Source organism: Myodes glareolus, chromosome 24, assembly GCF_982192425.1.
Source record: "Myodes glareolus chromosome 24, mMyoGla1.1, whole genome shotgun sequence".
Classification (NCBI taxonomy): Eukaryota; Metazoa; Chordata; class Mammalia; order Rodentia; family Cricetidae; genus Myodes; species Myodes glareolus.
This window is the reverse complement of record NC_142049.1, coordinates 1,207,275-1,234,130: the sequence shown is the minus strand read 5'-3', so window position 1 is coordinate 1,234,130 and position 26,856 is coordinate 1,207,275. Positions and strand designations below refer to the sequence as shown.

Genomic DNA, 26,856 nt, shown 5'->3' with positions numbered 1-26,856 from the left:
GCTGGGTGTAGTTGCAGGGCAGGTTGCTGGGTGCCAAGAGCCAGCCAGCACAGGATGTGCTGGGGTGGGAGGCCATTGAGGGTTACGAGGACACAAAGGCATTCAGGAGGAGCCCGAGGTTAGGCCCAGGCGTGCAGCCTCCTAAAAGGGAAGGGTGAACAGACACTTGGGTCTGGGGTTGCCATACAGAGACCCAGAGGGGCAGGACAGGTTCAGGGGAGCATCTCAGAACTCCCCTACATGGTGACCTCTCTTGACTGCTGTCTGCCAGATGACAATGACTGTCTTAAAGCTACACGTGTGAGGTGACTGCTTTGGGTGGTAGGGCACAATGGCTCACCCGTAGGTGACGTGGTCAGAAAGGTCCTTCCCTTTCTGAGCTACCATGTGCTGCAGCACATTCCTGCAACCCCCTCTGGTACAATGCAGAGAGACAGAGGGCCAGGGCCTCAAGGTTCACTGGCATGGCACTGGCCTCAGAGGTTCACCCTAGGAGCCCAGCCCAGCCCCACTCACTAATGGGCAGAGCACATCCAGGCCTTTCTCCTTGGTGATTCTCCCTGACAAGGCCCATTAGTGGCCCTGAGAACCTCTGTATCAGTGGAACTGACTGGAGGCCACTTCCTCTGCTGCTCCTTGCTTTCCTTCCCATCCTATCTCTTCCAACCCCTGCCATTCAGTTTCTTCCTCTGATTGTTCCTGGTATACCACCACACACCTCTCTCCCTCCTGCGTTGGGGCCTCTTCCTCCCCATCTGCCAGTTGTCTGTGGCCTAATGACCCCCAGCTTCTAAGGGACTTTAATCACTAGGTTCCCCAGGCCTAGCTTCTGAAAACGAGGTTCCTAGTTCCTGGTTTCTAAGGCCCTGCCCCCTCTGGTCATGCCTACCTAGTGACTCTAACCTTGACAGTCCCCAGCTGCTGAGGGACTACCTGTGACCCCCCCATATGTGCCCTGCCCTGCCTCTCCACACTGTAAGGATATAGCCAAGTGAGCCCAAGACCCCTGCCTGTCCTCCTTCTCCACCCTGGGCCACAGACAGTTTTGACCTCCTGCCCTCTTATGGATGCCATCTGGAGGCTTGTGTCATGCTTGTGACAAGTCCACTGTCCTCTCTATACCCAGGCTGTTTGCTGAGGACAGGTCCCAGTAGGTTCAGACTCCCCCACTCCCTGGAGACTTCCTCTGCCCCACTGGGCGGGCTGTGGGTGCACCCTGGAGTCTGTGAAGCTGTGGCCAGTGAGAGTTCACGCTAGATGACGTGATGGGAAGGTGGGGTGTGTCATACTGAGTGGGGGCCCAGTGTCAGAGATGACCTGGAACCTGCCAGCTGGACTCCAGGAAATTAGACATTCGTGAGCAAGTAGGAGCTGGAGGCTACGGGCAAGACTGCCAGAGGGACTGGACCTAGGGCTGGTGGGTGGGGGCGGGGTAGAAAAGGTGCAGGCTCTGGGGAGGAGGGTTTGTGACACTCTTTGCTCCTGTACCTTCCCAGCCATCTTATTGGCCCCTGAGGTCCTGTCCCCACAGGAAGCCAAGTGCCCTGCCTCCTCCCACCTCTCCCCCTGAACCTGGCATAGCCCAGGTGTGGGAGAAATGTCACCTTCATATCCATGTTTACACACAGAGCAGGGTTAGGCCCAGCAGCCTGGCTCTCCACATGACCGTGAGTGGTGACAGCCGCTCACCCAAACATGGGTCACCAACTTGAGTGACTCACCCTGGTATGAGGGTGTCCGTGTGTACCGAGTCGTGGCTTTTCCGGGTTGAGAACCTCTCCTGCATGGTGGCAGGGGGCCATTCATATCAAGCTTGTGCTATCAAGGCTGCTATTGTGTTTAGTTTACGGAGGAGAAACAACCACCGAGAGGTTGTGTGACCTCTAGCAGCGCACAGCTTGTCAGTGGTGATGGGGATTTTAGATCCCCGGGCTGTCTGGCTCCAAACACAACATTTAGTTACTGAGGTGGGATGGAGGGGTTCTCGGAAGCTAGGGGATGTCTTTTCTCCTCCTGATACCCTCTTCCCTAGTCATTGGTACTAATGGGTTCCTTGCCACCTAAGGGCGCAGGGTATAGAGTTTAGAGACGAGGGAGCATTGATACTGTGGAGCACAGTGGGTTTGAGGGACTAAAGCTGAGTCCAGGAAGGCTTCCCAGAGGGGGTGACATGTGACCCAATTCCATGAGTCCTCCTTGGGAAAATGGGAACTGAGGTGACAAGCCCAAGCCCGTGGTCCTTCCCAGTTGAGCGGATGAAGCTGGGGAGTCAGGGGTCACACACAGAAGGAAGGGTGTCCTTGCTTGGCAGAACAGTGAGGGGCCAGAAGGAAGTTGGTTAATTGGAACTCCTGATCCTTTTGCCAGGCTGGCCGTCCTGTGTTGGAGAGGACGGGAGACAAACGGGACCTTGGGGGACTCAGCGCTCCAGGGTGAATGATCTGAGTTCATCTCATTTGCCAGATCATGGTTGTTGACCTCAGCAGCTTCTCAGGGCATAGCAAGACAATCTGCCCCGGTTTGTGCTGGGTTCAACAGAGGGGTGGACGCTGGGAAAACCTACGTCTTGGCCAGCCGGTGCATTTGCAAACCTCTGAGCCCAGGCTCCCAGGAGCTGCCTGACTGGGTCTGTGTTTACCCACTCCAGCAGACGCCCAGAAGTGTGGTCTTTCCCGGCTCAGCCCCAGGCCCCCAGCACCATGGGGAGTAGGCAGTTGCTACGTTTCCTCCGGTTAGGGAACTGGCTTGTCCTAACCTTCTGCTGACTAGCTGTGTGACTCTGACAAACTGGTTGGTCTCTCTGAGCCTCGGTGTTTCTGGTCAGTGGCATGGGGTAGAGGTGGTAAGCCGGGTCTGCTGTGTGAACATAGAAGAATGAAACAGGGCAGTGCAAGGGGCTGGGGGTGTTGCTCGTTCATAGCGCTTGCCTAGCGTGCACAAGACTCTGCGTTTGATACCCAGCACCACCTTAAAAACTACTTGGCTGGCAGGAAAACTGACTCCATGGTAAACAGTGCTCTGGCAGAGGACCTGAGTTCGATTCCCAGCATCTCAGAAGTGCCTGTGATTCCAGCTCCAGGAGGATCCACAGCCTCTGTCTTCCGCAGTTGTACACACATGCACAGGCATGTGCGTGCACGCACACACAAACAAAAATCATAAGATAAATCTTAAAAAAAACTGAGCTTGGGGGCACATATCTGTAATCCCAGCAGGTGGAAGTCAAGAGGACCAGGCATTCGAGGCCATGTTTAGCTACTCAGGAGTTTGAGGCTGGGCTGGGCTTTAGGAGACACTGTGAGAGGTTTTCTTTGTTTTTAGGGACCAGCAGCAGAACAGGAGACCCACACACACTGGGCAGGCGCCTTCCTGGTGGATCCCTAACCCTGCTCATGGCTGTCCGCTCCTGTAACTGGGTTCTCTGACCCTGGACAAGTTGCGTCTTCCTTGAGCCTCAGTTCCTCATCAATTCCTGGCAGTTGAGGCTTCAGGAAGGGAGAGCTGCTGGCTGTGACGCTATTTTCTGTTTCGCTCTTGCAGTGGGAACGGCTGTGGTTCCTGCTCCTGGTCTGCACCTTCAGCCTCACCCTCACGTGGCTCTACTTCTGGTGGGAGGTTCACAACGACTACGATGAGTTCAACTGGTGAGTGTACTTATCCCGAGACCCAGCTCGGCCCTGTGGCCTCCAGCAAGGCCTGCTCTGGAAGCCCTGGGCTTGCCTGTCTGCGGGCCTCCAGGGGAGGTCCTGTCTCAGACTGGGAAGACAGAGCTCTGTGCCCCTGGGACTTCAGGAAGGCTTCCCGGAGGAGGAGACGTGGGAACTAGCCTGCGATAGCTCTTGGACACGCTACCCCTCCGCCCTGCAAAGTTTACAAGGAGACTCAGTGATGCTGTCTAGGCCCAGGCTGTGAAAATAGGAATAGAAGGCAGAGCAATATCAGCCTGAGGTGGAAGGCTGCTAGCCCCTTTGTAGACAAGAGCTCCAAGAGAGATAAAAGCCTGGGCAGAAGAGGCGGTCCCTAGCCTCAGTCTCCCTGGCTGCTGTGGCTGAACTGGCGTGTCTAATTTATCTCTACCTCCTTTAGGGGCACTTCAGGTCCAAGGACAGGGCTCCCCCCCCCCGCTCACCTCCTCCATTGCCAGCTTTTTGTTGACCAAAAAAGGCATGGGCAGGGAAGGCCCTGGGTGCTTCTGAGAACTCTTCCACTGACAGATTTGGAAACCGAGGCCCAAGTTCAAGTATCCAGTGTGGAGAGTTGGGGCTAAGGAGCAAACCTCTGGTATGCTTTGAGTTTTTTTCTCCCTCTTTGAGGCAGGGTAACTACAGTCTCATCAGGTTCTTAGGAGGAGAAGATTGGAGGATGGTTGTGAACAGGCACAGAACTGCTTCCGGGAGGCTAAGTCTCCATGGGAGGGAGGCTCTGACTTAGAGTATGGGGTTCCCCAGATTCAGCTTCTGGTGGGCTGAGGTTCAAGGATTCTGTTTGGATCTCAAGACTGTTAATCAAGTCTGCTGTCTGCCTACCTGTGTGTTAATTACTTTCCCATTTTCTGACAAAATGCTTGACAAGCAACTTCAGAAAGGAAGGGTTGACGTTGGCCCACAATTCTGTCAGTCGTGGCCGCAGGAGCTTGAGGCAGCCGCTTACACCACATCAGGACTGGGAGAAGTGAATGCCGGTGCCTCCCTTACCTCCTCCTTTCTGGTCAAGCCAGGGCCCCAGCCCATGGCATGTCACCACCCACATTTAGGACAGGCCTCCCTGCCTCTTTTAAGCCAATCTAGAAACTTCCTCAGTGCCTCCTAGGTGATTCTAAATTCTGTCAAGTTGACAATCAATATGAGCTGAAGTTGACGATCAATATGAACTGTCACACTCCCCAAAGCAGCAGACTGAACCACTGTCATTAGTGAACACAGTAAAGGACACACTACTGTTGCCTCCACATGCCCTGTAGCCCAGCAGGATGAGCCAGGCTCACTCATGTGTTAGAGCCAGGCCCTGGTCTCTATCACATATCACAAGTTAATCATGCATCTTTATAAGTGTCTAAAGCATGGATGGTGTTTTGTTTTGTTTTGTTTTGATTCATTTTATGTGCATTGGTGTGAAGGTGTCAGGTGCCCTGGAACTGAAGGTACAGACAGTTGCTAGCTGACATGTGGGTGCTGAGAATTGAACTGGGGGCCTCTTGAAGAGCAGCCAGTGCTCTTAACCGCTGAGCCATCTCTCCAGCCCAAGCACGGGTAGTGTTGTGGATGCATGAGAACATTGCTTGCTGGCCTTCAATGGCAATCCCTAGACAGCAGCAAATGCCCTGTATATATGGACAAAGTGAGGTCAGAGGAGGGACATTCACCCATGGGCATACAACCAGTCCGTGTCCAGAACACATGTCGTGGACAGACTGAGGAAATAGGGCTCAGAGAGGGTAGAAGAGCCTTTGGGAGGTCACACAGCAAGTTGATGACAGATCAGTGGTGGCCGTTTGACCCTCAGTAGCTCTCTATCATTGGGAAGACTCAGCAGATGCCAGCCCTGTCTGGGAGGCAGCCACAGAGGCCTGCCTGTGAGCTGCAATTCCTTTGCCTGCCAACTGTGTCTTGGGAGACTGGAGCTTCGCTTGACTTTCTGGGATTCTTTCCTGCACCAAGGTTCAGCAGTGGCTGGGCTTTAGCAAGGAGAGCCATCTAGGGCCAGGAGTGTCCAGCCTTTTGGCATTGAGACACAGTGCCGTCATGGACAGAATTCACGCCAGAGAACTACACGGTGGGATTGTTGCAAGCAATGTTTTACGGAAACTCAGAGTTTGTCCTGTGATGCATGCGGCCCACAGGCTGCAGGTTGGACACACCTGGTAGGCTAGTGTGTGTTTATCCTGGAGGCTTTCCTGCCAACGTGACCACACATGAAAGGCCAGTGGGACCAGAAAACCTTTCAGGAGTACCTCCAGGGCCAATTCCTGGCCTTCTTTGGGCCTCGGTTTCCAAGTTGTACAATAAGATGAACAGAGCCTGTGATCTGTTACCCCCCGCCCCAGTGGTAGGAGGCTTGGAACAGGGCCCTGGGAAGGTGCAGGGAGGCAGATGCCCCTGCCTGTGGAGTCTTCCTGATGTCCCCACCCCCTCCGGGCAGACTACTGCTATGTGTCCTGACACTAGCTCACTCTTTAATACCCCGAGTGAATTACTTTATCCTCTGAGCCTCTCTTTCCCTAAACACACAAGGAGGTTGAGAGTGAGTCATCATTCTGGCAAGAAGCTAAGCTGCATCCTTCAGGACCCTTGAGAAGTTCACTCCTTCTGCCCTGCCATTCTGTTTATAGCAACCCAACCCAGGGAGACAGAAATGCAAAAAGATGTGTTTGTTTTCTCATTTTCGTGTGAGTTTATGAAGTGAATCATTGCAAGCTATGACGTCCCACTAATGGGAAGCTGGTTATCTATGGCATAGGAGTCCAAGAAGTCACATGCTGCTTTAAAAAAAATCACATTTTCTCAGCATTCTCTCTGGTCTCAGTGGATGTTCTTATTAGGGAGAGTTTGTTACGTCCTTGTCGCACGCCTCCCTCCCTTCATTCACTGGAGCCCTGTGAAGGGTTTTCTCTTACCCACCCTACAGGTGAGTGGATGAGAGTGTTGCATCTTATCCATTCTTAGGCTCCACATCTTCACGTTTTGCCATTTGAGTGCCTCTTAGAATCCGTGATGCCTGTCACTGCCACAGAGTCCTGTGAACCAGCGAGAGACAGTGCGGGGATTAGATCCCAGAGTGTGATTGTCCCTCAGAGCTGTATTGACCATGTTCCTGAGGGTGGCAGGGGTGGGGTGTTCATCTCAGATCTGCTGTTCACACATGTTCACATAGGTGTGGGGCTGTATGTGTGTGTGTGCAGGGGCCAGTGGGAATGAAGTCTAATGGCTTTCAGAACAGTGATTCTGGTCTCTTCTGCCTCTTGCTTTCTGAGTGCCCTCCAAAAGTAATCATAGCTGGCGATAAGGGAAAACCCTAATAGCCCTATGGGACGGGAAGGGCTTGCTTGTGGCTCCCCAGCTGCAGCCGCGTGAGACCTAAGATGATCCCAGCTTCTTGACTGGGCAGTGGCCCGGCGGAGGTCTGACCTCTACCCCTATCTCCCCACCAGGTACCTCTACAACCACATGGGCTACTGGAGTGACTGGTCCGTGCCCATCCTCGTGACCACAGCTGCAGCCTTCACATACATCGCAGGCCTCCTGGTATGTGTGGAGGGGCTCCCTTGGGCTCCTGTGAGTCTGATCCTAGTAGAGGAAGGCGTGACCTGTGCTGGTCTATAGGGGGTGAGGGTGCCGCTTCTGCCCAGACCCCTGGAGCATTGCTTGAGTCTGAGGCCCGAGTCCTCCAAGGGAGAGTGTCTCATCTTACGAGGCTCCTTCAGCTGTCTCTCTGGAAGCTCCTTCTCACCCCCACCCCCAGGCCAACAAGAACCATTCTGACTTTGGCACCTGCCACAGATGCCTATCAGAAACTGCTTGGGCTGCCTACCCCGCCATGTCCTCCGCACTGAGAGACTTAGGTTGACCACAGTCTGCACTGGGGGCTCCTTGGGGACAGGGCTCAGGTCTGCTTCTGAATCTTAGGGCCTAGATCTCCCAAACAGTTGATGCATTAAGTTGGGCAGTTTTTGTGTCAAACCCAGGGACCTTTTTCGGGGGGATTCCTAGAAGAGGAGGCTGGAGGCCTGGAGTAATCTGGAAGGAGGCCAGGCCGGGACAGGGCTGGGCTGGGCATTCCTGGTGCCTGTGGGGAGGGTGTGCTACCTGCCTAGGGTCAGACCAAGGGCAAGACCGTGGAGCAGGGCATCTGGAGAGCTGGCAAACATTCTAGTCACACTTGGCTTGACCCCTGGGCCCCTCCCCAGGTCCTGGCTCTCTGTCACATCGCTGTGGGGCAGCAGATGAACCTGTACTGGCTGCACAAGGTAAGTGGAAGTTGCCCTACTGGGGAAGGAGGAGAAGCCTGGAAGCAGAGAATGGCCTGGGCTGTCCCTCCCCTGGGTCACCCCTGTGACTGTTCTTCCTATTCCTCTGTGCCCTTACTGTGCCAGGCACCCTCCAGCCCAGTTGGCTTTCACCCCTTTGACCCTTGCAGCCTTCTGCCACATTCCGCTTTGCAAGGAACCAAAAAAAATGGAGAGGTTAGCTAACATGCCTAAGGTCTCACAGCATGAGTGCAAGGCTCAGGTCAGCCCTGCAGCCATGTCCCAGCCAGCACCAGCTCTGCTTGGCTCCCACCTTCCCTGCTGGCGTCAGTGAGTTCTAGTGACAGTGCCTGCGATGTCCTGGTCTGGTCCTGATGGTGTTCGGCTGCCGCCATGGGCTTGTCACCTCAGCGTCTGCTGCGGGAGACTTCGTTCCCATCCCGTAGTACGCCCACCTTTCCTTGGCTTTGAGCCCCTTTCTCTGGCCCTCATTTGCTCACGTTCTCTTCGAGCCCGTTTCCTGTGCAGCTTGTGTCCCAATCGAGGGTCTACCCCCAGCCCTGACGGCAGCGTCTCTCTCCCAGATGCATCTTAGAACATTTGTGTTAGCAGTTTTGATCAGCTCTGGATCCTATCCCACTCTAATCTGGTGCTCTGCTCCTTGAAGACTAAATGGGCACTGATTGCTTCCCTGCTGCCCACAGTGTTAGCTCCAGACTCTCATTCACACGCACGCATGCACACACACACACACACACACATACACACACATGCACATATACACATGTGCATACACACACATGCATGCACACATGTACATACACACGCACATACACACATGCACACACACGCACATGCACATATACACGTGTGCATGCACACACGCATGCACGCACACATGTACATACACAAGCACATATACACATGCACACACATACACATGCACACACACACATGCACACATACACATGCGCGCGCACACACATACACGCACACATTTGCTGAGCGTAGGTTGTTAATGCCTGCTCTGCTTGAACGGGGCCATAGGACTGAGCCAGTCCTTGCCAAGATAGAGTCTTCCCTTCTAGGAGCCCCACGGTGTAGAGGGAGGAGTAGGCCATCTCTTTTCCAGAGCATGGCTAGGAGTAAACACACCATCTAAGAAGGGGCAGAAATGCCTGGAAACAAACAGGACCCTTGAGATGAACCCAACTAATAGAAGACAGAAAGAGGGAGACAGGGCACCTATGAACATGGGTTTGGTATGTGGAATGGGAGATGTCTGTGAACAGTGGGGGGCACCTTGGGAACCAGGCTTCGGTGGCCAAGGTCTTGCAGGGATGAAGAGAACAAGGGAACAGTCCCCATTGGTAACTCTCTCCTGAGGACAGCTCTAGGACTTCCTCAGCACCCTCCCTGCCCCTGCCAGTGCCCCCCTGCATCCCCGGCAGAGGTCCTTTCTTCTCTTAACTACATAGCTAACACTTGAAAGAGGGTACCAGCTGGCACCTGGGGATGGGGCACATACTCTGTCACCTCCTGGGGCTCTGCCTGGCTTCCAGCAGGTCAAGTCACATGTGCTTGATCCTAAGGGAGAGAAGCCTGCAGTTCTATAGAGCTAGGCAGATCTGGAGGCTCCATGCAGGGTCCCTCAGCTAACCTGTGTCCTGCTCTGGGCCGGTTCTCTTCCCATGATCCTGTCCTGTGAGATCTTGAGGCAGAAGGGCCTGTCAGACAGCGCTGATCCAGGCTGGACTGATTTCCCACACTCTGGATATTTACCAGGGCCTGGAAATTCTACATACATATTTAAGGAATCCTTAGTACTTTTGTCTGCTTGCTTTATCTTAACTCATTTTTTATGTGACCAATAATTCAGACATGAAGAAAATCATGCTCAATGAAAATTTTCCTATATACACTCCCTTTTTATTTTAATTACCCTCCCTGGTGTGTGTGTGTGTGTGTGTGTGTGTGTGTGTGTGTGCGTGTGTGCATGAATGCGTGTGTGCGTGTTTGCATGTGTGTGTGTGCACAGCACGTATGTGGAGGTCAAAGGTCACCTTTTTGAAGTTGGTTCTTCTCTCCCACCATGTGGGTCCTGGGGATCAAATCCAGGGCAGCAGCCTTGGCATCAGGCACCTTTACCTGCTGAGCCATCTCACTGATGTCCCTTTTTCTTTAAATGGATTTTATTTTATGAGCACAGGTGTTTTGCCGGCATTTATCTAAGTATACCACATGTATGCAATGCTTGCAGAGGCCAGAAAGAGGGCGCCGGAGTCCCTGGAACTGAAATTACAGACTGTTGTGAGCTGCCGCGTGGGTGTTGGGAACTAAACACTGGTGCTCTTAAGTGCTGCACGATCTCTGCAGTGCCCTCCCGTTCTCCCCTACACACACAGTTCACCTCACTCTTGCCCGCTCTTTAGAAAGTGAGGAGCCTTTCTTGGATGCAGGAAGACCATGCTCAAGGATTCCTAACACTTGTTCTTGTCCCTTCATTCTCTAGGGACCTCTACGGCTTCTGTTAACACCCAGTGGGTTTCAATTCTTTTCCAGGGCTGTGATCCGGGAGAAAATAATATCATGCATTTTCCTTTTTATCTTTTCTTTTGTTGTTATTTTGAGACTGCATCTCACTAGGTAGCCTCTTAGAACTCTCTATGTAGACCAGGCTGGCCTCGAATTCACAGAGATCCTCCTGCCTCTGCCTCCCGAGTGCTGGGATTAAAGGCGTGCACCACCACTGCCTGGCTACTTTCAGAATCTTTTTTTTAAAATATTTATTTATTTATTATGTATACAATATTCTGTCTGTGTGTATGCCTGCAGGCCAGAAGAGGGCACCAGACCCCATTACAGATGGTTGTGAGCCACCATGTGGTTGCTGGGAATTGAACTCAGGACCTTTGGAAGAGCAGGCAATGCTCTTAACCTCTGAGTCATCTCTCCAGCCCTACTTTCAGAATCTTGATCTTGCCAAATGCCCTCTTTGCCACACTGAACCAACCCATGCTCTCTAGGCAGTACATGTTTGGGACAGCAGGATCCCCTCACCCACAGCTGTGGGCTGATTCCTTGACTGTTGTCTGTCTGCAAGGTCGCAGTCTGTGTTTCCCCTCTGCTCACTGAGACTCGGTGTTTCATCTGCTTGTTAATTTTTAACAGAGTTCCTTGTAGATCTGAGGATCCTTTGAATGATGAACTACAGATAATTTAGATTTTTCCCAGTTTGTCATTCATTTTTTGACTTTGTTTATTGTATTTGTGCCTTGGAATTTCTTTTTATAATTCTTAAAAAAAATACTTGAATCTGGTTGGGTGAGGAGGTACACACCTTTAATCCAAGAACTTGGAAGACAGAGGCAGGTAGATCTCTGGGAGTTTGAGGCCAGCCTGGTCTCTAGAGCAAGTGCCAGAATAGTTAGAACTGTTACACAGAGAAATCTGTCTCAAAAAACAAAAACAAAACAAAACAAACAACAACAACAAAATAAAGGCGGTGGTAGTGCACACCTTTAATCCCAGCACTCGAGAGGCAGAGGCAGGAGGATCTCTGTGAGTTCGAGGCCAGCCTAGTCTACAGAGTGAGTTCTAGGACAGGCTTCAGAGCTACACAGAGAATCCCTGTCTTGAAAAACCAAAACCAACCAAACAAACAAAAAACCAACAATAGCAAAAACTTGACTCTGTCATCTCTTTTTATGCCCCTTGGGTGTTAGATCAGACTTAGAAAGGTCCTTCCCACTCCAAGATGTTATGAGAATCTTTCTATGATATCACTGGGTAATTATATAGTGTTACTTTTTTTGACATTTAAATGTTCGTTAATCTTTTGGAAGTTATTTTGGGGCCTAGTGTGATCTTGCCAAGCTTGCTGAAGATGCTTCCCAGTGTCCCCAGCCGTCTCCCCTGCACAACACTCCAAACTGAGATGCCATTACATTCCTTTAATGCATTTAGAACTCTTTCTGAACTTGGCTCTCATTTATTTCTCTGGTTCTATGCCAAGGTCATATTGCTTTGAAGATGACAGTTTTATGGGACAGCTTAATCCTGGACTGTGTTTAGAGTCCCTGGATCCCCTGAGTCCCCAGGAGGGGAGGGTAGAAGGACTTAGGAATGGGCAGGGAAGGAGCCATCTGACCCCAGAGAGTCCTATGGCCCAGAACTCAGGCCTGTGAGGGATCCCCAGGAGAAGTTTAGGGGTCTGGGGAATGAGGGAAGTCAAGATACGGGGGGAGCTGCTTTGTGGCAAGCCGAAGGGCCCTCTGTGAGATGACCTTCGTGCCCGGTCACCACTCAGAGCCATCTCAGGCCTCTTCTTACGGGTGTTGTCATAGCTTCTATTTCCCTAGCAGTGATGGTGTACGCTGAGCACTGACCTGCCCCTGCTCTGTGGAGCTAATTCCTCAATCCCAGGGGGCTATGCTGTAGTCCAAGGCTGGTACCCAGGAGGGCTCTATCAACCACCCAGGCCGAAGCCCAGACTCTGCCTGCCCACGGGTGTGGCTGAGCCGGGCTGGTGCTTGCTGGACCCCATGGACACCCCAGCAGCACTGACTGCGTACAGGGTGTTCTCCAGCAGCTAGTGCATGTGACAGTTCTTCCTTGCAGCTAGCTAGTTCTGTCCTTCCAGCTGCTCTCTAGAAAGGCACGTTTGAGAACTTCCTGTATGCCAGACGCCGTGTGTCTGTGGTCACAGCACCAAGCAGTGTCTCTCGAGTGTTTACTGTACGTGACGGGCGCTTTCCCGGGTGCTTCGTTCGTGCCTCTCTGTTACCCCGTTTCGGTGACAATGACTCAGAGTGGTGGCCGTCACATCCGAATACTCATTTCCTCTTCATAGCAGCTACTGTACAAAGCACTTGGCTTGCATGTCCTCATTTATGTCCCCAACCCCTCCCAGGGAGGCACTCACCCCCGTCCCCGCATTCCAGCTCAGAGAAGTTCCCTGAAATTGTTACCCGCCTCCAATGCCACAGAGCCAGGAGTGTGACTCAGGTGTGGGGACCCCAGGGACCTGCCAAGAGGTCAATCAACAGGGCTGGAGTCTGGCTTTTCTTGGGTCTCAGCACACAGGCAAGACTCGCATTGAATGAGTGGATGAATGAATGAATGAATGAATGAATGCGTTTCTACGTTGCCATCATAGCCAAAAACGACAGAAATGCCAAGGCTGAGTTCAGGTCTACTCCAGGCCTCCAGGTACTCCTGGGCAAGGTTTTGGAGGGGTCACGATGTGAGCCTGTGTTATCCCTCTGACCGAAGGACACCATGGAGAGGAAATTCCCTCTCTGAATGTCCAACAATGCTGCCAAGCATGATGGGTAACGTAACAGCAGCTGTAAAAACAGTGATGAAATTTTAATTGTATCAGGATTCTGGGGAATCAGTTTTATTGCAAGAACTTCCGCTGGCGGCCTCCTGTTGTAATAAGATGTCTTCAGAATGCACTCTTCAGAGGCTCCTGCTGTCTCCGTGGCCACAGACAGGAGCAGGGGGACCGTGAAGAGTTCCAGGGCTCCAGAGAGGACAGAAGCAAGGAACCCTAGCTTAGTCTTGCTTAGTTTGGGGTTTCGGGAGCTGTCTGTCACCACAGATCTCTATCCCTGAAGGGATATGCTCAAGGGATACCTTGATATGCTCATGACAGCTGTGCACCCCACTTCCTGTGGAACATATTAGAAGTCGGCTGGGGATGTAGCTCGATTGGTAGTGTGTCTGTACCTAGCGTGCACAAGACCCTGAGTTCAGTCTCCAGCATAGCATAAACGTGGTGGTGCAAACCTGCAAACCTGCACTGCCCAGGGAAGTGGCTGCAGGAGGATCAGGAGTTTAAGGCTACCTAAGAACAAGAAGAACACAGCCAGATGCAGGAGACTCAGGCAGCCGGTGTAGCAGACAACACCGTGAGCATCTGCTCTTGCTGGAGGGCCCCCTCGTCTGATCCCAGCCCCTCCCTGCACAGCTCTTCTCTCGTTACCCCTGCTGCCTTCAACCCGTCCTAGGCTCTCTCCTTCCCTCTTCTTCCTTGCTCCGTGTGTGAACTTCTTTTGGTTTTCGTTGTTGGCTTTGGTTCTGGTTTTGTTTTGAGACAGAGTTTCTCTGTGTAACCCTTACTGTCCTAGAATGCACTCCTGTAGACCAGGCTGACCTCGAAGTCAGAGATCCGCCTGCCTCTGCTTCCCCAGCGCTAGGATTAAAGGCATGCGCCATCACTGGCCTGTGTGCACTTCTGTTTTCTTTCTCTTCTTTTCCTCCTCTCCTCTCCCAATCACAAGTTCCCCACTCCTGCCGTGACCCTCCCATCTGGTACCTCCCTTTTCCAGATGGTGCTGGTAGTCATCCTGGCCTCCACGGTGGTGGCCATGTCAGCCGTGGCCCAGCTGTGGGAAGACGAATGGGAGGTACTGCTGATCTCTCTGCAGGTGAGTGAGGTGGGTTAGGGATAGGGACGTTGCTTCCCCAGGACCCTTGCAATAGGCAATACCTTCTCCACTCTCGTTTCTCCACACCAAGGCTCAGCAAGGAGCAGGGAGGGATTTCCCCATAGCAGAATTCCCAGAGTCCTCCCTCAGCCGACAAATGGAGACAGGATTTACCTGTCTTGTAGGTAGAGACAGTCAGCATTATGTTGGTGGCCTGAGAGTCTGGACCTGTCTTTGAGTCCCCGGTCCCTCCTGCCTCTCCTCACACACAGGGCACAGCACCATTCCTGCACATAGGGGCCCTGGTGGCCATCACTGCACTCTCCTGGATCGTAGCAGGACAGTTTGCCCGTGCAGAGCGGTCTTGTGAGTATCCCCTGAAGAGGGTCCACCCATCCTGACCTTCACAAACTCCAAAGCCTGCTTAGGCCATCCCTACTGGGACTCTCTACCTGGGTGGCCTGGGCATGAGGTGAGGCCTTTGTGCTCAGCACGGGGGCCAGCTCTAGGTGGTTTGTAGATGCTCCCAAAAGTGGCACCGGATTCCTCCACCAAGTCCCCATATCTGTGGGTACATGTGTGCATATGTCATAGGTAGGGTTCGCTTCCTCTCAAGAGCTTCAAGTTCTGCATTCCAATCTGGCCAACTAGGCCTGGTTGGGGCTGGTGAGGGCTGCACAGGTGACTCACCGGAAGTCCTCTGGCCAACTAGGCCTGGTTGGGACTGGTGAGGGTTGCAAAGATGACTCACCGGAAGTCCCCACTGCTTGTGTCTACAGCCTCTCAGGTCACCGTTCTTTGTACCTTCTTCGCTGTGGTCTTCACCCTCTACCTGATCCCCCTCACCATCTCCTCCCCCTGCATCATGGAGAAAAAGGACCTGGGCCCTAAGCCTGCCCTCATTGGCCATCGGGGCGCCCCCATGGTGAGTGCCCCCAGAGGGTGGGACTGGGCAGCAGCCTTTGCAGGGGAGGACCCTGAGTAATGAATGCAATGTCTGTGATCACAGAGCAATAGGGCTGCATGACGCCCCCTCGAGAGTGTGTGGGAAGGGCTAAGGAGAAGGCTTGAGACCCTGGGTGGGCATGGATCCTGAAGAGAGCCCAAAAGGCTTCTGCTACAAAAGTCAAAAGCGCCAGCCTGGTCTAGAAGAGCTAGTTTCCAGGACGGGTTCCAAAGCTACAGAGAAACCCCCATCTCAAAAAAAAAAAAAAGGAAAGAAAGAAAGAAGAAAGAAAGAAAAGGAAAGAACAGTCAAATGCTTATCAGAAGCCCTAGAGACACCAAAGGGTCTTAGCCTCCCGCCCTACACTGCCAGCCCTTGGCTTATGGAGCCCAGAAGAGTTGTAAGCAAGTGACCTTGGGGCTAAGGCCAAGTCTGAGGCCGAAGATCCCAGTTCTAAACCACTTAAGGGAAGACAGTTGACTCCAGGGGGAGGAAGGAACAAAGTCCAGATCAGTGCCGGGATGCACCCCTGAGGTGCCAAGCGCCCCCATAGGAGAAATGAGACAGACAGAGTGCCAGAGTCCTGTTGGTTCCTGGGGCTTGCAATAGAGGCAGGGCTTCACCATCTCAGCATTCCAGGGTAGAATCAGAACTCCAGGCAGTTGGGCTCAATAGGTGAGTTCTAGGTTCAAGGAAGAGACCCCAGCTCAGTGTACAGTAAGGTGGAGGGGGATAGAAGAAGATACCAGCATCAACCTCTGACCACTACACACTCGTGCGTACACATGTAACACACACACACACACACACACACCACAAAATGTCTGCTGGGTCTGCAACTCCACCTGAAAACCCTTCCCTGGTTCAGGCATTATTTTGTAGAAACACTCACAGCCTGTGCTTCTGAACTGGACCCTCCCATCGAACCCCATGCTGGCGCTGAGCCTGGTACCTCCTAGGGACAGCCAACGGAATCTGATCAGAGGTTCAGTTTGCTACCTATGTGTGTTGTGGGGATCACCAGCCCCTTTGAAGCCCAGTTTGGGCTATTGCTACTTTGAAGAGAAGTTAAAACCCAACCTTCCCAGGTGGGTCCAGCCCCTGCAGGACAGGGGAAAAGGAAGCGAAGCGGTCTCAGTTTAAAAAAAAAATTAAGATGTACACCAAGTGGAAAAATACTATGCTGTACCGTGTGACAGTGACTCCATTACCGCCTTCCATGCGTTGTAACAGCGTGCTGTTCCTGCCTCTCTGGTGTCCTGTTTTTGTTTTTTGCTTTTCTGCTGTAGTGAGGCAAATCCTAGATATCAGACTGGATCATCCGTGGATGCTTTAGGGTGTATCTCCAACACAGAAGGACTTTCTGTTTTGGGTTGATCTACTTGCTTGAGACAAGCTGGGTTTAAACTACTACCAATCTTCCTGCCTCTGCCTCCTGAGTGCTGGGATTGCAGGTGTGAGCCACCATGCCCAGAACATAAGGGCTTAAAGACAAACGGCAGGCTGGGGCGGGATGGCTGTGCAGTCTGGGAAAGCACTTGTCCTGAAAGCCTGACCTCTGAGTGCAACCCCTGGAACCCACATAAAGAGAGAAGAGGGCTCACTCTATAAAGCTGTCCTGTAACTTCCACATAGACACACTGGCGTGTGCATGCACATACATGTACAGACACACACATGTACACATTTGCATAATGATAATTATAACACCCCCACCAAATTAGCAATTTTTAAAGTACTTATTTTCATTTTTATGTGTATGGTTGTTTTGCATAATTTGGCATAACTATAACACCCCACCAGATTAACAATTTTTAAAGTATTTTCATTTTTATGTGTATGGTTGTTTTGTCTGAAAAGGGTGCCAGATCCCCTGGGACTGGATGGAATTGTGTGTGAGTTGCCACGTGTGTGCTGGGAATCCAACCAAGTCTTCTGGAAGAGCAGCCAGCGCTCTTAACTTCAGAGCCATCTCTCCAGTCCCAGAGTAACAATTATTTAACATGACCTAATATCATAGTTTAATTTTTCCTTTATTGTCTCCCAAAATATCTTTTTGTAGTACAGATTTCTTAAAATCAGGCTCTAGATGACATCACGCAAGCCATCTGCTTGACACATGTCTCCTCGGTGCCTCTTATTCTGTGACACCCCCTTCTTCTTCATGCTGTTTATCTGTTGACAAAGCTGTCACTAGACAGCCTCCCAAGCTGTGCATTTGGCTGCTTGCATCCTTGTGGTGGCTTGCTCTTTTTGTCTGTTGTTTCATTTTTGAGACGGGCGCTCAGGGTGCATCCCAGAATAGCCTGGAACTCACAAACCTCTGTCTCACCCTCCTGAGTGTTGAGGTTACCCGTGTGTGCCACCATGCCTGGTTGGGGGTCTTTATTTTGTGCTTGTCCAGGCTAAGGAAGTGTGTGTTCATGTGGACTTCTCAACTGATTACCAGCCTTTGGAGTAGCCCGGTCTAAATTCAATCTCTGGTTTGGTGCTGACCCCTAGTGGTAGGAAGAGGCATGGCGATTTACTCTGCCTGGACTCGGAAAAAGACTTGAAATCTCACACCCCAGCTAAATGCCCTCAGAGAACAGTGAGCCCACATCACCAATAGGCAGAAGAGGGGGTGGGTCCTTAGGAGGGAGAATTGCAGGTTGCAAGGCAGAAGGTTGCAAGGCAGGGCCATGCAGTAGGATGGCCGGAACTGATCTGGCTGATCTGGGTTGCCCGTTATTAAGTTGGGCATCAAGCGTGTCTGGGTTTTAGTCTATGTACCAGTGTATAGATGGAGAGAATATTATCATGCCTGAATGAATGAAGAAACTCCTCACACCACAGAAACCCCATCTCTTCTCCTTCCCCCGTCCCTGGATCTCTACCAGGACTGGGCTCTGAGATTAATCCAGAGGAATTAGGCACTCAGTCTCTGCCTGCCCGAGACTGCCATGGAGCCACAGGCCTGTGGAAAAGGCCATTTGCTTTCAGGGTCTTGCTCAGTGCCTGTAATGCAGCAAGGGTAACATGGTCAGAGTTACTGCTTGCTAGTCCTGCAGTGTCTGGGTTTTACATGATTCATGCTCAGCACACTGCTGCCTGTGTCCCAGTCCCCTGGGAGGCACACATGTCCTAATAAATGCAAAATAATAATAATAATAAAATGAGTCTCAGAGCAGCTCTGTGGTTGCCAGGGTTCCTACTCCCACAGCAAATGAGACAGGTGGGAAGCAGACCTCCCAGCAGGGAAGACCATCCACTGGCTGGGGAAGGGTCATTAGGTACCCTCGCTCCACCCTCACCACCATTTTCTCTCCAGCTGGCTCCAGAACACACGCTGATGTCCTTCCGGAAGGCCCTGGAGCAGAAGCTGTACGGGCTGCAAGCTGACGTCACCATCAGGTTGGCATGGCGGAGAAGGACAGTGGCGACCCCTCTTTTCCTCCCCACAGCGTCTGCATTTGGGTCTCTGGGTAAAACCCTCCTGTCCCTGCCTTAGCGATGGGAGGGCAGAGGCTTAGGTGATTCACAACAGTCAGGCAACAAATGAGTTTGGTGCCAGACTCCAGAATATAAAGAACAAATTCCTATCCGGGTCAGGTTTAGGTGTGGGGACCTGGAGCCCTGCCATAGACACATTAGAAGAAGAGTTAGATCTGTGTTTCTCTGCCAAGCAGAATGCAAATGCTTGGCTAAGGGAAGCAAGGTACAGAGAATACAATGACAATAATGCTGGCTATGAGACTGTACAGAAGCCGGGCGGTGGTGACCCACACCTTTAATCCCAGGACTCGGGAGGCAGAGGCAGGTGAATTTCTGTGAGTTCGAGGCCAGCCTGGTCTGTAGGTCTGTAGATTGAGTTCCAGGACAGCCAGAGCTAAGTGGAGAAACCCTGTCTCAAAAAACAAAGCAAAAAGAGCCCATACAGAAGTGATGTGCACATTTTCATCCATAGATACAATGTATGTGTTTGTTTAAATGATGGGGAAACCCACACCGACCTATCTCCTTACCCCCGAGGAGAGGAGAAGGTAGGGCCACCAAATACTATTCCACGGGGTGTACAATAAACAGTTACACCATTTATGTGAGGTCAGCACTCCCATTGTGGACAGCATAGATTGTACACATCACACCTCTCTGGCAGGACTGAAAAAATGCCTTGGGGAGCGGGAACCACAGTGCCCTATGTTGTCCTACACTATGGCCAGCCCTAGTGGGGTGATAAGGAACCTGTGCTGGCACTGTCATCAATACAGCATTTTGAGGGCTTGGTTTGAGGCCAGGTCCACCACTTAGTGGCCACAGACCTTAAGATAAGTGTTTCCTGCTGAGCCTCCATTTCCCCCATTAAAGAGAGGCAGTACTTACCTTCTATCATTGCTAAAGGAACAGACCCACTCTCCCCAGCCCTCCCCTCAACTGTCTTCCCCACTCGACCTTCACAGAGAGTCAAAGGACTTGTCCCTTGAACCTTTTGAGGTTCCCACTGCCCCATGTAGTCAAGGACTCTGTAGTTGACGTGTGAACAGGACAGTTGTGTCCTTTGAGGGTAGGGAGTAGGGAGGGTTGTGATTGGGGGGCAGGTGGTCACTCTGCATGGGTGGTGACAGTGACCCTCTCCTGCAGCCTGGATGGTGTGCCCTTTCTCCTGCATGACACCACCCTGAGGCGGACCACCAATGTGGAGCAGGTGTTTCCAGAGCTCGCCCGGAGGCCTGCTGCCATGCTCAACTGGACTGTCCTGCAGAGGCTCAACGCTGGCCAGTGGTTCCTCAAGGTCTGCCTAGGCATGGGAAACATGGAAGGCTCCTAAAGAAGGAGGCAGGTGGCCATCAGCTCAGATGACCCTAGCCAGGCTAGCCAGCAATCCCCTCTGGGCTCTTGCATCCAGACCCCGTGACTATCACTGCTTATTAAGGGTTCTCTGGTCTGTTGGCTTTCCCTCTCAAGGATGCTGATCCTTAATTGTTGAAGCCGTGTCTCTAGGGCTTGGGGTGTAACTCAGTTGGTGGAGTGCTTGCCTAGCATGGACCAATCCCTGGGTTCAATCCCCAGCAGCACCCCATAAACTTGGTAGGGTAACATCACCCCAGCACTAGAAATGGAGACAAAAATGATCAGGAGTTCAAGGTCATCCTTGGCTACATAATAGACTCAAGACCACACTGGATTGACTCCAAGCCAAGGGTTCTCTTGGGAAGCCGGTGGGAGCCACTGAGAAGAAGGTTAGGCGTTCCTCAGACCCCTACTGGGCCACAGCCATTAATCACCGACATACCAACAGTGACTGGCTGTCCTGGTTCTCCATGCTCTATCACCAGGAAGGTGTTTGAAAGCTCCAAAGGGCTGGTGACAGCCGTGTATGTCCCTGTCTCTGCCAGACTGACCCCTTCTGGACAGCCAGCTCCCTATCACCCTCAGACCACAGGGAGATCCAGAACCAGTCCATCTGCAGCCTGGCGGAGCTCCTGGAACTCGCCAAGGGTAACGCCACACTGCTGCTCAACCTTCGAGACCCGCCCCGCGACCACCCGTACCGTGGCAGCTTCCTAAACATCACGCTGGAGGCTGTGCTGCATTCAGGATTCCCACAGCACCAGGTGAAGCCCTGTCCGTGACCCTACCTGCCCCTCTCCAAACTTCGGCTTCCCTGTTTGTAAAAGAGGGCTATGTGCACCTTCTTTTCCTGACTGGTCCATTCTGGGGACAGGAAAGAGTCCCAATAAGTGCTTTCAATAGCTCAGAGGAGTTGGAGGGAGTGCCTGTGTTCCCTGTTACTTCCGTGGAATGTGTCCCGAATCACTGAGGTGTAACACTTTGGGAAACTGAAGTCCCTCTGTGACGCATAGTTCTCTAGATGCTGTTGACTGTGGTCAGGGTGGAGGGTGGGGTTGCCCATCTTGTCTTGACCAGGGAAACTGATTGAGTTGTTCGCTGTGGGCTCCATTACTGTGGAAAGGACTCTCTTTGACCCTTGAGGGATCTAGGAGGACTAGGGCCCTCACCCCAAGTCTGAAAAAGAGAGGCCTGACCACCCTGTCTCCGCCCGGCAGATCATGTGGCTGCCTAACAGGCAGAGGCCTCTAGTTCGGAAGATGGCTCCCGGCTTCCAGCAGACATCTGGGTCTAAAGAAGCCATCGCCAGTCTACGGAGAGGTCACATCCAGAAACTGAACCTTCGCTACACTCAGGTGTCCCACCAGGAGCTCAGGTGCCTGCCCAGTGTCACCCCAGGTGCCCCTGGAGGAGGAGGGATGGTGTATCCCCCAGTTTTAATCCTCCACCTAGCACATGTGGGCACAGGGCAGAACACACAGGTTTCAGACGTGAGATGGGAAGTACAAGGCAGAACTGGGCTTGTCCTGTGAGCATGGACACAGACACATCATCCTCCTGGGTGACCGTGAAGGGGACAGTCTGTTAGGGGTGCTCCCCCAGCTCAGGTAGCAAGGCAGCTGACCAGCCTCTGCCCCCTGCCCAGGGACTATGCATCCTGGAACCTGAGTGTGAACCTCTACACCGTCAACGCACCGTGGCTCTTCTCCCTGCTGTGGTGTGCCGGGGTTCCATCTGTCACTTCTGACAACACCCATACCCTTTCTCGGGTGCCTTCTCCACTCTGGATCATGGTGAGTTGGAGATTGTGTGGCCTGAGGGCCTAGTATGGGATATCTGTCACTGCAAGGGTTCTCCCCCTGGGATGGTGGCATTCATGGTATGTCGGGATGAGAAGGCAACTATAGGCTAAGTCAGAATGGAATTGTCACAACCTCTGAGTTCTGCACTGAAGGCTGGAGACCATGGGCCTGACCCATGGGAAGATCACATTGCCCAGCGACCAACACTCAAGAAGTTGACAGCTCCCTGAGTCATGGGCTACTTGTTAGATTTGGTTTTAAAGGGAAATTATTCTACAAAGAGGCTGCGGACAGGCCAGGTCTACTCAAAGGACCATGAGAAGTATGTGGGGTCAGTCATGGAGCTCCTGAGGCCAGTTGAGCTCCCATCCCTGGCCCAGAGGTAACCCCAGGAGCGAGGCAGAAGCTCCCCCGCCGTGTCCCTGAAGACACAAAGACAGGGAGAGAGAAGGCTCCATAGCTAAGAGGGCTGTAGTGTTGGCCAGTCAGAGCTAGGTTACAGGTGGTAAAAAGAGGTGTGGGCAAGGCCTGAAGAAGACCTCAGTCATGGACAGGAAGCTATGGAGGCCTGGGCAGTGGGCTTTAGGCTGATTGACTCATCATGACCCCTGCCAAGCCTGAAAGAGCCCACTTTCCAGCTCTTACCTGTCCATGGTTCTTAAATACCTCCCACACTCTACGGTGACTTGAAATAGCACGTAGGCAGGTGGCGGAAGTGTGTGTGTTTGAGATTTCAGTTCCCTGTGGAGTGCCCCTCAGCTGGGGGGGGTGGTGGTGCAGGCTTTTAATCCCAGCACTCGGGAGGCAGAGGCAGGTGGATCTCTGTGAGTTCGAGGCCAGCCTGGTCTACAAGAACTAGTTCCAGGACAGGCTCCAAAGCTACAGAGAAATCCTGTCTCGAAAAAAAAAAAAAAAAGAGAGAAAGAGAGAAAGAAAGAAAGAAAGAAAGAAAGAAAGAAAGAAAGAAAGAAAGAAAGAAAGAAAAGAAAAGTGCCCATCATCTGTCTGAGGCTGAGGGTGCTGAGGTGACACACAGCACACAGGGGCCTTTGTTTTCCCCAGGCCCTGTGATCACTGTCCTCCTGCCCCACACAGGCGCCCCTTACATATTTGTAAGGTCACAGATCCATTGCCAGGCACCTGACACCTTACCTGCAAATAAAGTAACTATTGATTTTTTAAAAAATCATTCGTCTCTTGCTTTGAGCTCCTGTAAGCTTGCACACACTCGAGACTCAACACACTTCTACTCTGAATACACACACACACACACACACACACATATATACACACACACACCTAGCCTAACATGCCAAGAGTCTACACTTACAAAATAAAATATTGAGGAGCCTCAAGCTCCTCCCCTGCCCTTCCTCACTAGTTTAATATAAGAGGTCCCACGGTCTATGGATGAGCTCTGACGGAAGCTGGCCTGACTGGAAGCTGGCCTGACCGGAGCTGGCCTTGGGTCCTCTCTCCACAGCCCCCAGACGAGTACTGTCTCATGTGGGTCACTGCCGACCTGATCTCCTTCAGCCTCATCGTTGGCATCTTTGTGCTCCAGAAGTGAGTAGACCCCAACATGTCCATACCTAGCCTATCCACAGCAAGGGCCCAGACCCCACCCTCAGCACAAGCTGGGCAGCCTCTAGAGTGAGCACCAGCTCGGGGGGGCTCAGAGCCAAACTTCCCCCCACTCCCCAATCTGCTGTGTGGTATCTGGTGGATGCTGCTCCCTCCATGGCCGGTCTGCCCGCTGTCAGCCAGGACATGGGTTCGCTCCTAGGAGGACCGAGTGCTATTCAGCCGGCTGGAACCTCCCATACCCCTTGAGACAGCTGGCATGTGATTGTCATGGGTGGAATGGGCGGTCAGGGAGGGGACGATGTTGGGCCAGCCTGGGGCCCTAGGCAACCAGGCACCAAGGGGCTGGGGTTGGCTCTTGACTGATGTTCTCTCTCTGTCCCACCCTGCTCTGATGGCGCATGTCCCTCCTCTCTCCCCTCCCCCTCTCTGCTGCACTCTGGCAATCTCACAGCTATCACTTGATCAGGTAATTCTGGTGTGTTCCCCTCCTGCTCCTCTTCCCCCCCTTTCTGGCCACTCCCTTTCCAGGTCTGTCTGAAAAGCTGCTGTTCACTAAGCGCTGGCCCTTTTCCATGCCCCCTCCCGCCTCCTTTCTGCTCTCTCCTTTCCGGTTCCTTTGCCCCTTTGAGATGAGCCTCGCTACGCAGCCCAAGCCATCCTCTGACTGGTGTTCCTCCTGCCTCAGCCTCCTGCGTGCTGGGATTTATTCTTCCCATGCTGTACTTTTTGGTCCCTACTGCAGTTTTTGTGGGTGGGGACCAGCGTGTCCTTGGTAGGTGCTGGCCCAGCTTCCCTCAGCCCCCGAGTGTCTCCCCTGGGGAGAGAGAGGGTCCTCACATCCCCAAGTCCAGCACTCAGGGGGTCCTTCGCCACTTACCCCGTGCAAAGCCCCGTTCCTGTTTCTGTCTGACTCCCTTGGCTTCTGCCTCTTGGACTTCCTTTCCAGTGGCTCATGCCCATTTCTCTGCATCACCTTTTCCTTTTCACTGTCTATGACCCACACCTTCACTCCTTTCCCCTAGGGAGACCCCCACCCCCACCCAGTCGCTTTCCTGTCCTGGATGTGCCTGGCTGTAGAGACCCTGGCCTGATCCTCTCTCCAGTGGGTTCTAACATTAGTTTCTAAGATGAGACCTAGGTGTTAGGGGTGGTCAGGTGTCTTAAGATCTGTGCTGGGTCAGGTAGCTCTGCTGAACAGCTTCTACGCTGGGATGCAGGAGAAGCTGGAACCTGGCTATGGGACTGAATCCTTGAAAGGAAGTTTAGCTCGTACCTCTTCTTTCCAGCTGCAGAGTCCACACCATTGCCTGGTGTGGTACTGAGCCCACCAGAGTTATTGTCTCCTGAGGGTCAGGGATAGCCAGAGTGAGAAGAGGGAACCTGGGAGGTGAAGCAGGGGGAAGGGAGATCATTTCTCTGTGGGCCTCATTCTTTCATTCATTGATTCAACAAACACTCATACAACACAACAACCTGCCAGGCGTTGAGGCAGGCACTGGGGGCCTGACAAGGAGCCTGGGGAACAAGCACTGCCCACAAGGATTGGCAAGGCAGCCGGCCCAGCCAAGGCACAGTGCCTTCCCCTCCTGCCTCTTGCTCCCCAACCCCCGTCTGCCCGGTCCTGCCACCCTGTCTGTCCATTTCTGCTGTGCTAGCCCTGTCTAGAAACCCACAGTGAGTTTCATATGGACTCTTCACTGCCTCCAACCACCCGTCAGGGGTCCATCTCCTGGGGAGTCGGGGGTACTTATTTCTAGTTGGATAATTCCATACCAAGTTCCTCTGACATCCTTGTCTGGGGACCTGTGAGGACCAATCCTAAACAAAACCTTGCTGTCAGTGTCTTCTTTGGCCCCTTCTGGCTTTTCTCAGCCCATTGCATTTGGTGGGTTTACAGGAAGCCTCTGCTGGGGTTTCCTGAGGCTGGTGTGTTCATAAAAGTGGATCATCAGTCACATCTGCTGAGCTCACCCCACCCCGCAACTGTCCCAACCAAAGAAAGCCGGGGCATAACTAATAAAACTGCCTGTCCAGGCCAAGATTGCTGATAAACGAAAGGAGAGAGAAAGACAGGAAAGCCCTGGCTGGACATCAGTTGACTGCCCCTCTCTGGGCCTCAGTTTCCCCATTTGTGCTGTGGGTCTCTCGGGCCATATCAGGAGAAGTTATGGAAGTGGGCAGGGTGTCTGCTCCAGGGAGGCTGGGGAGGGACCTGATGCCCACGGGGCCGTCTCCACAGGTGGCGTCTGGGTGGCATCCGGAGTTATAACCCAGAGCAGATCATGCTGAGTGCCGCCGTACGCCGGACCAGCCGGGACGTCAGCATCATGAAAGAGAAGCTCATCTTCTCAGGTGACAGCCTGCACGGGCCCTGGATTAGAGGGTTCACGTGTAACACAGAAGGACAGGTGGACATAACCTCTTCTCAGGCTCACACCCATGCACGTGCTGAGGGACGGAAACACGTGTGTCTCCTCGTCAGACTACCCCAGATCCAGGGGCTCAGTGATAGGCTGGGGTGGGGTGTCTGTTTGAAGGGCCTACATTTCTCCTTAGTTCACATGTGACATCGGTAAGTGACAGCTGTGTTCTGCCCCTGCCGCCGTTCCCAGTCTGATGAAGACAGCTGTAAAGACTTGTGCAAAACTGGGGTCACTGTCCCTCTTGTGCGAAGAGCCAAGGCAGGAAGTGTGCCCCGAGCTCCCTGGGGTAGCAAGGAAGGTGGTGACGAAACTGGGATGTAAGGACGGCTGGAGGTGCTTGTGGAATGGAATGATCAGAGACAGGGAAGGGTGAGCTGAGTTACCTGAGGCCCTGTCTCAAAGCAAAGCAAAAGCAGCTAGTATAGAACAGGGACTACATACAGTCCACTGGACAAGGAGAGGCCCCTGCCCTTGCAGACCGTGATAGGGGCTGGATGAGCCAGGCTGGCTTGAAACAGGAGGCCCCAGTTCAGCCTGGGGAGTCAAGGAGGTGTCTATTAGATCGACATAGCAGAGATGGGGAGACCTGAACCAGAATTTAGGAAAAAGAGGGCTCACTGGGGAAGGAAGTCACTGAACCGAGAGAAGCCTGTGTATGCAAATGTCTGTATGTGCAAATGCCTGTGTGTATGCAAATGCCTGTGTGTGTGTGCAAATGCCTGTGTGTGTGCAAATGCCTGTGTGTGTGTGCGCGTGCGCACGCGCACGCAAATGCCTGAAAGCTAGCACTGGGTAACAAAGCACCCAAGGGTGCCATGGTTTGGTTTTCTGCAGTGGGATGTTCCAGGAGGCAGAGGACTAAGGGCCCAGG

General features: G+C 52.7%; 1 protein-coding gene across 2 annotated transcripts in view; it reads left to right on the top strand.

Moving 5' to 3' along the window:
* Gdpd5 (glycerophosphodiester phosphodiesterase domain containing 5) overlaps positions 1–26,856 on the top strand; it is a 77,064-nt gene that overhangs the window by 49,062 nt on the left and 1,146 nt on the right. Inside the window, exons 4-17 of one of the 2 annotated variants that reach the window (XM_048435059.3) lie at positions 3,541–3,644; positions 7,148–7,241; positions 7,904–7,963; positions 14,299–14,397; positions 14,670–14,763; positions 15,177–15,322; positions 18,654–18,736; positions 19,964–20,114; positions 20,719–20,937; positions 21,391–21,548; positions 21,819–21,966; positions 23,459–23,541; positions 24,014–24,028; positions 25,802–25,914. In XM_048435059.3, coding sequence (XP_048291016.1) covers positions 3,541–3,644; positions 7,148–7,241; positions 7,904–7,963; positions 14,299–14,397; positions 14,670–14,763; positions 15,177–15,322; positions 18,654–18,736; positions 19,964–20,114; positions 20,719–20,937; positions 21,391–21,548; positions 21,819–21,966; positions 23,459–23,541; positions 24,014–24,028; positions 25,802–25,914 — 1,567 coding nt within the window. The remainder of the gene's footprint in view (positions 1–3,540; positions 3,645–7,147; positions 7,242–7,903; positions 7,964–14,298; positions 14,398–14,669; positions 14,764–15,176; positions 15,323–18,653; positions 18,737–19,963; positions 20,115–20,718; positions 20,938–21,390; positions 21,549–21,818; positions 21,967–23,458; positions 23,542–24,013; positions 24,029–25,801; positions 25,915–26,856) is intronic. The other variant, XM_048435060.3, reaches the window with a different exon arrangement.